The sequence below is a fragment of the Lontra canadensis genome, unplaced genomic scaffold (assembly GCF_010015895.1).
Source record: "Lontra canadensis isolate GAN:19392208 unplaced genomic scaffold, GSC_riverotter_1.0 scaffold25, whole genome shotgun sequence".
Lineage (NCBI taxonomy): Eukaryota > Metazoa > Chordata > Mammalia > Carnivora > Mustelidae > Lontra > Lontra canadensis.
The window spans coordinates 17,896,304-17,913,626 of record NW_022631019.1 but is presented as its reverse complement, the minus strand read 5'-3'; the positions used below and the strand labels follow the sequence as shown (position 1 = coordinate 17,913,626).

Sequence of the window (17,323 nt, the reverse complement as noted above, 5' to 3'; positions counted from 1 at the left end):
GGGAAGCCCTTGTGAGCTATAGGCCTCCATGGCACAGAGAACAAGTTCTGAGTCAGCCGGCCTGGCTGAAGGACCCCAGACAAGTTACTGGCATCTCTGGGCCTCCGCCCCTCCTCCCAGAAGTGGGGTGATACCCCCACGCTGCGGGCCTAGAGATCAGTGACAGCATGTGGCTAGCATCTGGCTGTGGCAGAGGGAGGATCCGGGTGAGTCACTGGATCTACGGTGTCCTGTTATCCCCAGTACCTGACCGCGGCCATGCATTCCCACCACCACCACCGCCATTCGGGGACGGTGACCCTCTCTGGGTCAGCAGCAGCGTGGCTGCTGAGAAACCTAAGCCATGGCCTTAGAGGGGTAACGGAGGTAACATGCCACTCTGTCTCCAGGGGCAGAATCGGGGCGGATGGGAGCCACGGTTGGGCTCCGTGTGTTGATGCCGCCCTTAGCAGCCACTCCACAAAGCAGCTGGTCCATGGAGGCCTGCGAGCTGGGGGTCCACGTCCAGCCCTGCTCAGCCGAGAGCTGCCCACCCTCCCCCTAGAGGCCCCTGGATGAGGAGAGAGGCTCAGCTCTGCCTTTGGGAGCCCCTAGTTCAAATCCTCTGCCTGCTTTTCTCTCCCGGGGTCCCCCAGACCTGAGACAGCCCTTCTGGGCAGTGAGCTGAGGAAGGAAGGGGTGACACAAGACAAAGCAGCAGAGGCTTAAGGGAGATGAGGCAGCAAGAGGAGGGAAAGGAAGCTGGGCCAGGAGATAGCCTGGAGTCGGAGGTTAGGCTGGCTCTGTGTGCTGAGGTGGGTGGTGCCCCTCTCGGCCTGGGCACGGGCCAGACCCATGGGTTTAAAGAGACTTGTTCAACAAAATCTTAGCAGAAGCAGATTTCTAGAAAAGAGCCGCCGTGGGAGGGGGCAGTTCTCCAGGCCGCCCATCCCGAGGCCCTGCGTTTCTTCTGCCCCTCACTGCCCACTCAGGCCCGCAGGTCAGGTCTCACCAGCACCCTGGCTTCTGACCCTGACCTGGCCTTTAGTGTGTGACCTTGGACAAATCCTCTTCCTTTCTGGGCCTCTCTTTCCCCACCTATACGAGGTAAGAGACCAGCTCGGCACTGCTGGTCGCCAGACGTTCCCCATGCACCAGGCCTAGTGCAAAATCCCTGCTCATGGGTCCTCAGTCACACCAGGAGGGGACAGGGCAGGATACAGAGCCCCTTGCTCAAGGGTGAACTTCAGTGCCCCCCACCCAGGGGCTCCAATCTAGGACTCAGGGAAGTGAGGGCCCCTTAGAAGGGCCTTCCCACCTCCCTGTGCTCATCTGTAAAATGGGGATGATATTAACATCTGCTCTGGGGAGGTGTCCTGGGCATGAAAGGAGCTTGCAGCTGCCCAGCCGCGCAGGAAGTACCCAAACCCTCATGGATGATCACAGGATTTCCTTTCTGGGCTTTTCTCCCGTTTGGTGACTCCCAACCCCATGTGAGGGCTGAGCCTTCTGTGGGGTGGGGTGGGGTGGGAGTAGGGGCTGGTCCTGGGAGGCAAGGAGTGGGAGTCTACCTATCCCTGAGGCCCAGCTGTGGGTTCTGTGGCTGGGTCGTTCCCCTCTGGTGCCCTGCTGAGCATGCCCGATCTGTAGCCAGGTGGCTGGCTGGGTTTGAAGGCTGGCTTGGTGGCTTCCTGCCTGTGTGGCCTTGGTTTCTGAGGTTCTCAGTGCTGGTGTCCCTCACAGTCACCAGGGGCTGGTTAAAAAAACAGGTGGCTGAGCAGGATCCAGGATTCAGGCAGGAGGCAGCTCAGGGCCTGGCACTTCTGGCAAGGACCGTGGTTTAAGAACCGCTCCCCCCATCTTCCTGGCTTAGCAGGTGCTGGTACCTGAAAGGGTAGGACCCAAGTTCTTAATCCTGCCTGAGGCAGAGCCGGGTGCTTCAGGCACCTTGCCTGTGGGCCCTTTCTTCCCAAAAATGTACATGGAATGACTTCAACAAATATTTTCCTGGGCACCTTTCATGTGTCTGGCACTGTTCTAGGAGCTGGGCATGCTCAGTGAACCCAGGAGACAGGCTCCGTCCCTCTTGGGTCTTAGACACTGGAGGTAGGGAAAGATGGTGAACAGTATTCTAGTCACCGTGGCCCCCAGGGCCCCACCTGCTCTGTGTCCATTACCCCCTGCCTTCCTCCCTGCCATCCTCCTCCTTGCTTACCCTACTCTGGCCACCCCAGCCTCCTGGCTGGTCTTCCAACTGGGCAGCCACATCCCTGCCTCAGGGCCTTTGCACTGCTCTTCTCTTTCCCTGGAGCACTCCTCCCCAGATGCCTCTGGACGCATGGCTTGCTCTTTCCCACCCTGAATGAAGGCTTTACTCTAACTTCTCAGCGAACTCTCCCCTGACATGTCGTTTCAAATCATGCACACCCCACCCATACTTACCAGCCTCGATTTAACTTAGAGCCCCGATTACCTTCCAAGATGCTATAGAGTTCACTCATTCTGTTTCTTTCTTATCTCCCCTGACCAGTGTATATGCTCCACGGGGCAGAGTTTCTTTCCTCTGCTTTGCCAGGTACTGACCTAGACCCCAAAATACAGACATGAGCGCTTAGGAGGTACTCAGTAACTCTTTGTTGAATAAATGAAATAAATAAATGATTAACTGACTTAATTTCAGGTAGTGAGAGATTTTAGGAAGAAAAACAGAGCTGGGGGGAGCGGTGGAGAGGGCAGGGATGGGATGTGGGCAGGGAGTGGAGGTGACATTGGACCAGAGAGGTCTGAAGGAAGGAAGCCCAGAGCCAGTGGTTGCTGGGGGCCCCAGACAGCATGGGCAGGGGAAGTGACCCTAACTAAGCCTGTCTCTGGGCCTTTAAGGGTCCTGAAGTTGCCACAGTTTTGTTCTCAGCTCCAGGTGTGGGGAGGCAGAGGGACATCCAAGTCGTGGAGAGGCAACAGTTTCTGGCCCCGGCTCCCAGGATCCCCTAAATCCCCAGGGGAGTGCACCCAGCAGGAGAGAAGGGGTTAACCTCAGACCTCCCAGCTTCCCCTAATCAACCCCAGGCCTGCTGGAAGCCCCAGTTGCAGCCCTGGGAGGGAGCCGCTTGCCGCCCTGCCCGCTGGCCCCCCGCCAGCCCATTTCCCTGCCCAGCCACCGACCAGCTTTCATCTGCTCACAGGGGGCCGATTCAAGGCAGACCACCCGGGGCCCAGCACCCGCCCGCGATTCCGCGCGGTTGTTAAGAGTCGGGTGTAAATCTCCTGACAGGCCACAGAGCGGGCCTTGGGCCCGGGTGCCCCACCCCGCGGCTGAGCGGACAGTGGCTGCTGTGTCTGGGTTGTGACCGCACCAGGGCTGGGCCAGGCAGCCGAGGAGGCAGCCGAGTGTCTTCAGATGGGTGAAGGCCCCGTCACTGGGGCCCACATTGTTCCCTGCAGCCCATCCTGTTCCCGGTCCCTGCCCAACTCTGGTTCTCCCTGTTGCCTGCCCCCTTTGCCTCCTGTCCCTTTCCCACCCAGTGGAGGCAGAATGCTGAGCTGGCCTCCTGCTAGTGAGAGCCTCACCGCCCGTCAACATAGCACTCCTCTCCTGGAGGACTTGGGAAGCCAAGCTTCATGCAACATGCTGACAGTTACAGGTTTGACCTTGACCTCGTGTCTCCACTTTCCCATCCTTAAAATGGGGCAATAGTCACAGCCTCTCAGAGGGTTGTGACCCTTGTAGAAGACAGGCACGGCCCACCTAGCACAGTGGCCCATGGTAGATGCCTGTACAACTCTCATCGCGGGGGCTGGCGGTGGGCCAGCGTGAAGGCAGGGCCATGCCCCGATGGTTCCCCCAGAAGCACCGGGTTCCTGGGAGGCGCGAGGACCCCATGTTGGCCCAGCCGGTGGTGATGAAGGATGTCCGGGACTGGTGGTTAGGGAGCCCCCAACCCAGAACCCAGCCCTTGTCGTCTGCCTCCAACGCTGCGTGACCCTGGGTGAACCACTCAGTCTGGCTGGACCCCAGTGCCCGCTCCCCTCCTTCTGACCCTCCTCATACATGTGCGAGGCTGGGCACCCCAGGAGGGCTGTGGAAGAACTGTGGAGCCCAGAATGCCTTCCTCCAGGGCCAAGGCCAGACTGCCTGTTTAATTCCTGCAGCACGCCCACACCCTGGGGAGTGAGAATGAGATCTCCCATTTTACAGAGGAGACCGCTGAAGCTTCGAGGGGGGAAGTGATCTCCCGCCGATCACCAGTGGGTGAGACCTGACTCGTACAGGCCTGGGCCACTGGGACCCACCCTTCCACAAATGGGGGTCACAGCTCTAAGGGAGGCCGTGTTGTAGGGGCTGCAGTGATTTGAGCCCAGCTGTGGGAGGCCGGCAGTAGGCCCGGCGTAGTGGGCCACGGTGGGGTCTTACTTAGGTGGTCCCCCATCCTCCCTGCAAAGTGCTTTACTTTTAAACCCTGGGGGTCTGTCCTGCAGCTCACCCACACATTGGGGGCTGGACAGTATGAAACCACAGTACAGGTGTGGCAGCTGTGGCCCAGAGGAGGAGGTCGGTCAGAGCAAAGTGTGGTTAGAGAGCAGGACTCTCGGCCCTGAGTCTCAGAGTAGGACAGGGCTCCTGCTGGAGTCCACTGAGACCCTCTCCTCTTCTCCCCAGGCCCACCCTGCAGAGAGCCAGGCTGGGCCCTGGGCCAGGCTAGGCCTTAGAATCCGTTGTCTGGTGCCCCTGATGATCAGAACCGAGGCCCCCTTCTAGCAGAATGGCCTCCAGGAAGAAGAGATGGCCTCAAGCCATCTCTGTGACCTCAGCACGTCCCTGACCCTCAGCCAGCCTCCGTTTCCTCACCTGCAGGACAGGGACAGTGGGGACCATGCAGGGTGGAACCAGGCAGGGCCTGTCAGTGACGAAGATGCTGGAGCGGAGGAAGCATCCTGCGAGCTCTGGCTGTTGCTTTAATCTCCGGTCATGCTAGCTGCTGCTCAGAGCCTGCAGAGGTGCTGCAAGGGCTCAGGGCAGGGGCAGGGGGTCTGCCTGCACGGGAGGGGCTCTTGGCGTGAGCCCCGAAGGGCAGGGAAGCGTTCTGGCAGGGGCTGCGACTGCGCTGTGGCTCTGAGGTGTGAGAGGCAGGAGACACTCGAGAAGCGCCGGGCACGGCGGCCCGAGAGGAGGGTGGAAAGAAGGCTGAGCCTTCTTCCCTCCTGGAGGCCCTGGCGGGGCCGGTGGCTGAGCTTCGTAATCTCCAGCCAGAGACTTGCAAAGCTGGAGGGGCCTCCGTGAGCCATCTGTGCGGGGGGAAACTGAGGCATGGAGTGACAGGGCTGGGCCCCAGGTGACTGAGGGAGCGAGGCCAGAGCTCCCCCCAGCTCCCGCGGTGGGCGGCCGAATCAAAGAGTTCTGTTCTGTAGGGCCATCTTCCCTCGGGCACGGGAAGTTCCGCTCTGCTCCAAATGTGGCGGCCGGGCCCCGTGGCTCCGAGACTCTCTGGCGCCCTGGCCACGTGGAGCCACGTCAGCTTCCCGCCGCCCCTCCCTGCCAGTGGCCGCAGAGTTCCACGGCAGCGAGGAAGTGAGTCCCAGAACCCTGTGAGGACGGGCCCCACTCCGGGAAGCATGTCCTTGGTGAAGGCAGAGCGGCCTCCCGCCAGACGACCGGATTTCTGTCCCAGACCAGCCGCTTCACCTAGGTCGCATCCGGAGGCCTCTGCAGCCCCACCTGGACAGTGGGAGCTAAGAGGAGACTGTCAGGAGAAAGAACGCTCCCCGGACTCGGCCTCGGGGGCCCTGCGTCGGGGTTGGCTCCGCCGGCCTGGCTGTGTGTCCCCAACTCCCTGTCGCCGATGTGGCCCTGCCTCCCGTGGCATGTGCTGGGGTAGACGTGACCCGCATGGAGGGAGCGCGCTCATAGACCTTGTTTGGCCGTAGAGGGGACACTACAGCTTCGGGTTGCGGTGGGGAGGGAGTGGGACTCGAGTGAGGCCACCAGGCCGCACAGGCAGCAGGCCCGTCCTCGAACCCGCGTGGGCCGTGAGCCCTGCCCTCCTTCCTCCGGCCGCAGGAGTAACTGTAAACACTTGGTACACAGTGTGACTCAGAGACACGACTTTGCCCCACAGTGACGATAATGACAAGGCCTGAGGTTTTGCACCAGTTTTCGTGGAGCCCCATTGGCTCACGTCAAGCTTGTGGTTGACTGAGACACCCAGAATCTTTGCACCCGAGCTGCACTCAGGTCAGTCTGCAGTCCCCACGTCTATCCGGCCGACTTCCTGCCTGTTGAGATTGTTCCGAATTCATTTGTCCTCCAGCTTGTCCACATGGCCCTGCCATTTTCGGTGGCCGCCACAGCCGTGTCGACAACACGGCTTCCCAGGCCCCGCGACACTCCCCTAGTGATCACCCCTTGAGGGGTATCCGTTAAGCAGTCCTCAGCGGCTAAGCTTACCCAACCCTCCAGAAAATGAAATCTCGAACTTTGAGGTTGCAACCTGGCAGCCTGTGAGCAGGACGCATCCTACAAGTTGGTTTGGGGGTTTGGGTTTTTTTTTTTTTTTCTCAGTATTAGAATGAATTGCCAACATATAAACATTTCACATCAAAGCAGGTTTCTTCTGGTAAACTGGAAGTTCTGGCCACACTGGCCCCACCCCCATCAGGGCACCGGCCAGCTGGACCAGGTGGCACTTGGCCCTTCCGCAAGGCACACCCTCTCCAGTCCACCCCAACTCCCCACCAGTCCCATGTGCCTCACTTACGTGACTTGCCGGGTCTCCACAAGCATCAGAGCCTACAGCCCCAGCTCCAGCTAAAATCACCCCCAGCCTCCATTTGGCCCCTTCGCAACGGTACTGGGAGCAGCTGTCCTAGAAGCCAAGCTGTCTCATCCCAGTTGACAGTGTCCCTTGGGCTCCAGGTCTGGGGCATCCTCCGAGGAGAGAGTGGGTTCCCTGCTTCTTGATGACTTGCTGAGCCCTCCCAGGACTACATGCTCATCTCTGAGAGCCCTCAGATGCCTGTCTGAGGCAGGGATGGGTAGGGAGCATGGGCGTCTCTGATGCCAGAATCCATCACATCTCCATTTTGAAAATCAGGAATCAAACCCATTCTGAAGCCTCCAGCTCGGTTTCCTCATTCCCAAGGGCGGTCACTAGTCATTTCGTGCTTTTCCAGGCCCCCAGCATGTTTCCAGGCCTCAGGACGGACAGTGAGGGCTTCTGTCTTCCTTCCCACCAACTTCCCTCTTCTTCCCTCCTTGTCAGTCTAGAAAACTTGGCATGTCACCGCAGACCCGAGGACTCAGGCAAGCCTTCCCTCTCCCTTAGCCGCTCCCCATGTTTCTTCTCCGAGGGACCCCAGATACAGGACATACTTCTCCCTTCCTTGCTGTGTGACTGAGGGCAAGCCTCTTCACCTCTCTGAGCTGCAGTTCTCTTTGTGAAAGGAGAACCTGGCCGCCCTGCCTGCCTGGCCTCCTGCCTCAGGGTCGGGGTTGGGATCCTGGTCTGGGGCAGGTGGAGAGGAGGCTAACGGCTGGGGTTTGGCTGATCAGTGAAGAGGGCCCGTACACGTATAGTTCCTGGGAGGGCCGCATGTGAATAACGGAAGAAATGGGAAAACCACGTGATCACCCATCCTAGGGCATGGCGGGCTGAGTGAGCTACAGCCTCCAGGGCCCGGACGGGCAGGACAAGGGACATCTGCTGGCGAGTGTTGAGTGTTCTATCCTCCTCCTCGCTGAGCTCTCCCTCTGCGCCAGGGAGGGCTTCCAAGGTAGAGCAGGAGCTCTGTTGTTTTCGTGGGGCTGGGTTACTCCCCCCATCTCACAGATCGGGAAACGGAGGCGGGGCTCTGGCTACTGGAAAAGCGAGCTGGAGAATGACAGACCAGGCTGAGACCGTTCAAGAGGGTCTGTGAGAAGCTTGCTCTGTGTTTTCCTTGCTGGAAAACACATCTTTCCGAGGCTGGAAAGAGAGACCACCAAACCGATCATGTGGGGGCCTGCCCAGAAGTTAGGGTGGGTCAAAGGGGCCATTAGCCTGACCTGTAATTCTGTCATGCTTTCATTTTTGTAGAAGTTCGTGTGTCGCTTGTGAAATGTAAAATGAATAATTGAAAAAGTGCGGGGGGGGGCATCCCCGCAAGCTTGACGTCATTCAGGAAGCCGTGAGGGGAGCCTCAGCTAGCTGTACAGAGGCAGGGGCATGAGCACCTGACCTGACCCACACCCCCGGGGCCTGGGAGACGAAGCTGGGCCCCTTCCTGAGTGGGCCCTGGGAGGGAAGTCATGGGGAATGCTAACAGTTTCTCCAGGTGTGATGCCCCCAGCCAGGGGCACTGGTCCCCTGCACACAGCTTCTAGTCAGAGGTGGGAGCTCAGCCCCGCCCGGAAGTGCCCCATGTCTTTTCTCATCCCCCTGGATTTTCCCTTCTGTCTAAGGCGGGGACAGGAGAGGTGCGCCCTAGGTGTCCCAGGGAGGCTCAGGGCTGGTGCAGCTGGTGGTCCCACTGCAGGGCCATGTCCCGTTACTCTTGTAGATATGGGCGGTGGTGGGGTGGGGGATCTGGGACACTGGGAGGCAGAGGGTGACAGCCCGAGTCCCACAGGAGCCCCCTTGAGCCACTTACACAGGCCTGCTGCCTCGGTTTCCCCTTCTGCACAGTGGGTTCTAGAGGTTCAGATAGAAGCACGTGTACTCCTACTCAAGCAGGCAGGCAGGGGTGAGACAGACCATCACGGCAGCCCCAAGGCAGCATGTCATGGTCATTCTCTATCCAGAAACCCCGTGGGGAACCTCAGCAGAGGGGTTGATAGTCACCTGAGGATTGTCCTACGGATGTCTCAGGTTGGACCTCGGGGAGAACTTCCCAGCAGAGTGAGGCCGTGGTGTCCCCCTGAGACTCTCGGGACCTAGCACTGATGGGCTCCCCATGCTCTGCAGGGCACCGGCAGAAGCTGGAGGACCAGACCAAGCCATTCCCTGACCGCTTCGGGGACCTGGAACGGCTGCGCATGCGAGTGACGCCGAGCACGCCCAGTCCCCGTGGCTCGATCAGCACCACCAGCCACTATAGCAGCCAGGCCCAGACCCCCATCCAAGGTACGGCACAGGGGGAGCCGGGGGGCGGGGGGGACGGTGGAGGGGGCCCTGGGCATGGCCCTGCTTCCCCAGAACAAAGGCTCCTTTGGAGGTCATTCACTGCACTTCCTTGTTTTATGAAGGAGGACAGTCCTGCTCATGGCCTCCTACAGATGATTTCCAGGGATACTCTGCCCAGACCTGGGATAGGCCCTTCATTCAGTCACTCAGCAACCACGTATGGACACCCTCTACATGCGACGCGCAGTGCCGGTCCCCAGGGACCCGCACGGATAGACACAGGCCCTGCCTTCGGGAGCTCACCGTCTCCTGAGTGACATGGGCATTAATTCCCCAGTGTACCCGTTAAAATTGGGGCATGACTTGTCTAAGGAGCCTGTGACAGACCTGTCCCTGCCGAAGAGCCCACGTGTCCCCTATCTGAGGGAGGGGCAGTGGTGGGTGCCTCTGCCCGGGGCTGGGGCGACATTCCAATGCCATGACTGCACTCAGGTAAACTTTGTAAATGTCAAAGTGATGTCGCAGCCCTGGGGACACCCAGCATCACCTAGGAAAAGTCCCCTCTTGGCCCAGAGACTTCTTCCAAACAGGAAAGACGAGGGAGGCTTCTCAGCTGGGGCCCCAGACAGCGTCTGTGTCCCCATTGCCCAGATGGAGGTGGCAGGCACACTGAGGCCTTGCAGAGTAGACGGGTGCCTGGCACGGGGCAGGTCCATACACGGCCGGGTGAGGAGGATTGGCTGTTCTCTGGGCCCTTGGACTGGGTGGGGGCAGAGAGCTCTGGTCCACAGTGCCAGACAGAGTCACATCCCGTAGTGGCCATTCTTCCCCGGTCGTGTGGGGCCTGCTTACGACCCATCTGACAGATGAGTGAACTGAGGCCTAAGAGATGAAGAGCCACTTGTGGGGCCCAGAGCCCATCGATGACCATGTCCAAAGTCCCCATAGCACCTACTCCCAGGAACTTCCTGCACTGCTGAGGGTGCAGACGAGGGGGCCCCCCGCAGGAAGAGCCCGGGGTAGGGCTGCGAGCTGACTCCAGGCCAAGCTTGGGGCTTGCTGGGGCTCTCCACTAAGGGAGGCCTTGCCCCCGGCCCTTGTGTGCCAGGCATGATACAGTGGCCGGGCCTTGGTACAGCCCCTTCTTTTCTGGGACAGGAAGCTTCTATTCTTGGTCCTGCTGAGCCCCTCAGGTGAGGAGAGACCCATGGGCTAGTGAGTTTGAGACAGTTAGTGGTTCTAGAGCCCAATGAGGGGGGCTTACCGCATGGGGGTCTGACCTCAAGAGACCGGGAGAGGTTATCTCCTCTCCAGGTTCCTGCCCACCCCCTGCCCGAAAGCGGTCCTTGCTTCCATGTCCCATAGGCCAGCCCTTGTCAAGGTACAGTAGCCTAACACTCCAGGCCTTTCCCTGCCATGTGCAGAGCTGGGACCCAGTGCATATTGGAGCCCAGCCAGGGAACCCCAGAATCTAGAAGGTGAGGGTGAACAGTGGCTTCCTGAGGAGCAGCTCTCATGGAAGGAAAACCTACCTTTCCCTGGCCACAGTTGCATGGACATGGCTTTGAAATCGGTGCCTACAAGAGCCTGAGGCAAGCCTCCCCACCCCCTGTCCAGAAGGGCAGGCCAGAGCCCCTGCCCCTACCTGGGGCTGGGGGGAGAGGAGGCTGAGCCTGTATGGGGCATGGCTGAGCCAGTCCTTCCCCTTCCGTGGCATCCTGTGGCCCCTCCCTACACACACACACCCCCATGGGAGCCTATGTGGCCCTCTGCCCCAGCCAGCTCTCCCCCTCCCCAGACCTGTGCTCTCTGGAGTGAACCTGCCATCAGGTAGACCTGATGTCTGTGTCAGGCACCAGCTGTGATCTCAGGCAGGTAACCTCACCTTGCTGAACCTCAGTGTTCCCATCTGTAATGTGGGGAGACGAGGGGTGTTGGCAGGGCTGAGTTTGGGGCCCTCTCATTGGTGTTGCCCCTGTGGTGGGATGAGCCCCTGCCCTCAGACTCTGTCCTGGGGATCCCCCTCAGGGCACCCCACCGTCACTAGTCTCGACGCCCCTTAATAGCTTTGACCCCCTGGCTTTGGTCACTAGTAAACAGTGCTGAGGCCCCGACCCCTCCAGACGCCAGCCCCCAGCCCCCTCAGCTGTGGCTGCCCACGGTGGGGGCTTCTCATGGCTCAAAGGCCTCATTCAGGCACTATGCAGCAGCTGGGGCAATTTGGAGAAGAAAATAAACATTTCCTTCCAGTGTTGGGACTGGCTGCTCCTCAGCCGACCAGCTCGGGTTTCCCGGGGCTACTGGGCTGGGGGAATGGGGGCCGTACCCACAGGGGTGCTGAGGGCAGATACTTCCCCCTCCCCACCCCAGCCTGGCAGCAAGGCAGGAGAGGACATTGGCAGTCCGGGTGAGCCCAGCTCAGAGCCCACAGCCCATGGGAACTCCAGGGGCCACACACACCAGGCCCGGGTCCACTTTGCACAACCCTGAGCTTCCTGAGCCCTGTGTTTCCTGGGCTGCAGGCCTACTGTTGTGTTCTGGGTTCCTTGCTTGGGTTTCCTTTGTTTGGAGAATGGCACTCCCATGGCGTGGGCGGCACTCACTTCCTCGGTTCTGAGTGGGTGTATCAGCCTCATGCTTGGCTCAGCTCGGGGAGCCAGCCCCTGCCCCCAAGGCCTTCTGCCCTGTCATACTGAGATGACAGTGGGGAGCCAAGCACCTCTCTGATCTCTTGCACTCCAGGGCAGCATGGAACGGCCAGGGGCACTGTTACAGAGAATACTAGATGTTCCAGAAGGCCCCGGTCATCTGGCCCCTTGACCCTACATCCACCCACCTGTAGCCTGGGAGCATTGCTCTGTTCTGATTCACGGTCGGGACCAGACCCAGAGCCCACTGCTAAGGCAACACCCCCAGTGGAGTCAGGAAGAGCCCAAAGCCCTGAGAAGTTACAGGTGTCACCTGAGGCCCCACAGCACCTTGGGCAGAGCTGGGGAAACTAGAGGCCTGAGGGTCCCTGCAGCTCGCTGCCCCCAGCCAAGCCATGGTCAGAGCAGGCGGCGCCCACCAGGAGCTGCCCACGCGACAGGGATGGTCTCCCTCTGCGTCCTGCTCTGTGGGGGCAGCACGAGGGATGGGGACCAGACGAACTTGCCCTCAGGACCTCTGCTGAGGGTTCCTCCACCTCTCTGCTGCTGCCCAGAGTCACCCCTCGGCCAGGCCACAAGGCAGGAGGGTCAGGGACTCCTCCTCGCAGGGCCCTGCGTGGGGAAGTTCTCCTGAGTGCCCGGAGCAAGAGGTGTCCCAGACGGTGCACAGGGCAAACCTTCAGTGGCCTCTGTTGTGTGCGGGTCTAAGCACTTTCCATGTAGTAACTCGCTTAATCCCTAGCACTGTCACTGCCTGTATTTTTCATGTGGGAAGACTGAGGCACAGAGCAGCTTAAGTGACTTGCCCAGTAAGTATCAGACCCAAGACAAATGCTGGACTGGGCTGCCTCAGAGACGGGACAGCAACCTATCAGGCACATGTCAGGGCTCAGAACAGGAGCCCTGGGATTTTGTGCCAGGTCCAGTGTGCCGTGTAACCCTGAGGCAAGTGCCTCACCCTCTCTGGGCCTGAGTTTTCCTGCCGAAGGGGTTAGACTCAATCCTAAAGCCCCTTTGAATGCTGAGGTTTGGGGGCGGGGGGGTTCTGCAACTGCAAGAGTAGGGGGCAGAAGCAGAGAGACCCTTGTCTGGGAGTCCAGAGAGGAGCCATACCTGCGGACGGTAGGGCAGGACTGGGGCTGAACACTGGGTCCCTCCGTGTGAAGGCAGGCTCCGGGCCACCAGGCCCCTCTGGCTACCATCTCACTCTGTTGCTGAGGCAAGCGAAGGTGGCGTCTCTTCTCTGTCGGGCCACCAGTCGGCCCCAGTCTACAGGACAGACCTGGAGGCCCAGGCCCGGGGCGAGGCTCAGGCCCGGGGTGAGGGAAGCTGCCTGAGCCCCGCCCGGACAGGGGAGGTGCGTGCACCCAGCAGCAGGGAGTGGAAAGCAGAGGCCCCACGATGAGCTCCAGTCCTTCCTGGGCAACATTAGGAAAAACCATTCCTTCTCTCTGGGCCTCAGTTGCCTTATCTGTAAAAGCAAGCTGCAGCTCCCGAGCTCAGAGCACCATTGGAGACTGTCTTCATAACCCGAGGTCTTACCAGCTATTAATGGGGAGGGAGGAAGGCGGAAGTGGCTCTTCACACCCCCAGCAGCCCCGGTGGGGCACCCACCTTCATGCCCTAGACAGCCTCTGAGCTGCTGGGCTGTAAAGAGGACTCCACGAGGAGAAAGAAAAGTCCTCCCCCTTCTCCACCTGTCCGGGGAGATCCCCATGGCCACCCACGGCCCAGGTACCTGCTCCCACCTGCCTCCCATGTGGGGCCGGATTCCGGGTCAGGCAGGTTCCAGCGCACCAGCAGCCCAGGGCGGGAAGAGCCGAGGCAGATGTAGAAGCAGGGAGTCCCGCAAATGGCCTGTGAACCAGAGCCCTGAGGTCAGTCCCCCCCCCCCCCCACTTAAGATTTCCTTATTTATGTGAGAGAGAGAAAGAAGCACATGTGCTCAGCGCAGGGGGCAGCGAGAGGGTCTGAAGCAGATTCCCCGCTGAACTCGGAGCCCCGCGCAGGGCTCAATCTCACAGCCCTGAGATCACAACCTGCGCCGAAACGGAGTCAGGCACCCCACCAGCAGGACCACCCAGGCGCCCCTCCACAGGTCATTTCGTTGAGAGGCCCTCCTGGGGTGCTGCCAGGCCATGACGGACTGTCCCCCTTCTTGTCCCCCAGGCACCTCGGACTTGAACCCGTTCTCCGACCCCCGCCAGTTTGACCGCTCCTTCCCAGCGCTGCAGACGTTCACAGAGAGCCGCTTCCCCGACCCCAGGATGCATTACCCCGGGGCCATGCCGGCCGCCTTCCCCTACAGCGCCACGCCCTCGGGCAGCCTCAGCGTGGCCAGCATGCCCGCCACCGGCCGCTTCCACCACACCTACCTCCCGCCGCCCTACCCGGGGGCCCCGCAGAACCAGAGCGGGCCTTTCCAGGCCAACCCATCCCCCTACCACCTGTACTACGGCGCATCCTCCGGCTCCTACCAGTTCTCCATGGTGGCGGGCAGCAGCAGCAGCGGGGGCGAGCGCTCCCCGACCCGCATGCTGGCCTCCTGCACCAGCAGCGCCTCTGTCGCCACGGGCAACCTCATGAACCCCAGCCTGGCCGGCCAGAGCGACAGTGTGGAGGCGGACGGCAGCCACAGCAACTCCCCTACCGCCCTGAGCACGCCGGGCCGCATGGACGAGGCCGTGTGGCGGCCCTACTGACCCCCCCGGGGTCCAAGCAGACAGCTCCCGGCGGAGGCAGGGACCCCACGAACCTTCCGGACAAGTGGCTGGCCCGGCTCCGAAGCTCCGGGCAGGAGTGGGACTTACGCTCAGGCCAGTCCATGGGCCCAGAGGCCACAAGGCCTGGGGCCTAGAGCTGGTGGGCGGCTCTGAGAGCATCCAGTCCAGCCACGTCATTGTACAGATAGGTAGGGACCTCCCTCAGGACGCTGCCCCTAGCCCAGACCCTCGTCATCTCATCCCACGTTCCTGTGGGAAAGGTTATCCTCCTGCTGCGCCCCCGGAATGACCTGGCTGTCCCCAGCCATGCCCGGTGCTATCACAGGGCCCAGGTCCCCTGGGGCAGAGACCATCTCTGTTCCAGAGAGAGGTGGCTTTTGCCCACACGGCTTGGCCTCTGACCCACGGGGCCCTGGAAAGACCTCCCCCACCCGCTCCCCTTCCTCAGAGACCCTGTACCCATGGGCCCAGCCCTTCCTTAGCATTTATGCAAATTGAATCAGAACTGGAAGGTCTCTCCACCCCTGAAAGGGTTTCCCTTCATTGTATAGATGGGGACAGGGTCCATCCAAGGGCTCCTGGAAGTCAACTGGCAGAGATGGGTTGAGAACACCCTCAAGCCAGTCTCCCCCCGCCCCGCCCCCGCTCCCAACCCGCTGCCCCGCTACCTACCCCCCGCCCCCACCAGCTCTGCTTCCCTAGAGTTCCTAACAGCCGAAAACTCCCACCCTGTCCCAGCTGTCTGCCGGTCCCAGGCCCCAGAGGAGACTAGCCAATGGGAGCAGGTCCCTAAAACCAGGAAAAACACCTGCAGACAGGTCCTCCGTGCACTTTACCAGCCCAAGGCGTTTGCCCTCTGTTCTCTTGGTGGAGGGCCAAAGATCCCCCCCCACCCTTGCCCCCAGGCTGGTCTCAGAATTACCATTTGTGGAAAGAGCGTGGGTCCCAGAGAGGTCCTAGCAGAAGACATTGGTGAGAGGTCACGGGGTCAGATTTCAGCATCCCTGTCCCACCTTGGTCCCGCCAAGCTGTGCACACTCCCAAACCCCAGCCTTGTGGGCCAGCCCGGCCAGATCTTCTAGCCTCTGACAGCGTTCTATCTTGAACCGGTCTGGGCTCCAAAAGCAGGCTTGAACAAAAACCAGTTTTTAAAGCTGATTTTAGAATAAGAAACATCAAATATTTTCAAACCCACGGTCTCTTAGAGGTAAAGCCCTGCCGTAGCGAACAGCATCCTGTCTGCCTTCTGGGAGTGGCATTGTCAGGCCCTCCGGCATCCCACCTACTCCCACCCAAGGGCCCACGGTTGGTGGGGACCCAAGGGAACCCCAGGTGACACTAGAACTCACATCTGCGGCTCTCAGATATCCATCCAAGAGGAAGTAGAGAGGTGGGGTGCCGGGGTGCTGGGCAGAAGGGCCGGCCAGCACCTCAGCACGGCACACCCCCTGGCCTCAGGGAGGAAAGTGTTGCCCCTTTAATTTGCAGACAGGAAAGCAGGACTTGCCCAGGCCTTCAGGCTACACAGATACTCGAGTCTTGAGTTTAGTTCAAAAAAGGCACAAGTCGAAAAGGACAAGAAAACCTGTCAGGGCTAGACAGCGTGTCGCGTGTGGTTTTCAGTCATTGTTTCAGCCACATCCTCTGTGGATATGACAACCTTCCCTCCTCCATTGTCATCTCTGTGAGAGCTCTCTGCCAGCCACGCCATATCCCACCCCCGCCCCCAACCTGTAACAGAGGGCAGGTGATGTGCGCGGCTATGCACTCTGGCGAGTTAGGAAGTCCTGGTGGTCTCACACCCCGCCCACTGCAGTTTCTCTGGGCCTGTCCTCACTGGAAAAAAACAGTCTCCATCTCAAGATAGCTGCTGGGGTGTCCTGCTGACTCCCCGCACCCAGGGGGGCTCCCCACCCCTTCTCAGGAAGCAGCTGCAAATCCATTGCCCTGGCCCCCCACCCCCCCGCCGCCATGCCTCTTCTCCGTGGTTGCAGACTGGCCCCAGGCCTGCATGGGAGGTGCCCTGGGGTTCCCAGTGCCCAGCACTTTGTAGCCCCACTCCAGATTACTAGCCCTTCCTGAGAGCCAAGCCCTGGTAGGGGCAGAGACAGGAAATAAATGGATCCCTCCTCCCACGTGCCCGCCCCCCCCAACTAAAAGTGATGACAGCCATGCCGAGTCTGGTTTTAAGGCCCATAGTGGGTGCAGACAGCTCGGGCTGCTAGAAATGGGTCCTTATTTACAAGGCTGCTTTAAAGTTGTCTTAGGCGAACACACTGATTTAGAAAGCACAAGGAAATGGAGGAGTTTTGATAACCATATTACTGTAAACTTGGTGGTGGCGGGTACAGACCCTTGGTGACATATTGTCATGTCGAGGTGTTAACACCTGCCACATGCACATCTTCGGTAAAACCGTCCCAGAGCTGGGGGGGGGGGGGGGGGGGTGGGAACTGCTTTGCACTATAATTTGCTTACGGTGTTTGTTTTTGATGCACAACTTGCTGTATGGTAAACTGTCCGTCCTCTGTACTATTTAACTGTAAAATGGAATTTTGACTGATTTGTTACAATAATATAACTCTGAGATGTGTTGAAGGATCCCAATGCCAGACTTCAGAGCTGTGTGGGGGGTGGGAGGGGCAGGGAGACCTCCCACCGTGGCCAAGGACAGGGCAGCCTCTGGGGACAGGAATCGGACTAAACCCACTGCTTAGGAGACCTCCAGCACCCCGGCCTCCCTGCATCCAGCTCCATCAGTGATGCCCACGGAGACCGCTCCGACCGCTCCGGGCAAGCGAGGCCCCCTCCTGGTGTGGCCAAAACGGAGGAACATCAAACAGGTCTTCAGGGTGCCACTGCCCCTTGCAAGTGGCCT

General features: G+C 60.1%; 1 protein-coding gene across 2 annotated transcripts in view; it reads left to right on the top strand.

Moving 5' to 3' along the window:
• Positions 1 to 15,096, top strand: part of RUNX3 (RUNX family transcription factor 3) — a 58,115-nt gene extending 43,019 nt beyond the window's left edge. For both annotated transcript variants that reach the window (XM_032863792.1, XM_032863793.1), the window contains 2 exons: positions 8,916 to 9,074; positions 13,892 to 15,096. In XM_032863792.1, coding sequence (XP_032719683.1) covers positions 8,916 to 9,074; positions 13,892 to 14,424 — 692 coding nt within the window. In that variant the 3' untranslated portion in view covers positions 14,425 to 15,096. The remainder of the gene's footprint in view (positions 1 to 8,915; positions 9,075 to 13,891) is intronic.
• The last annotated feature ends 2,227 nt before the right edge of the window (positions 15,097 to 17,323 follow it).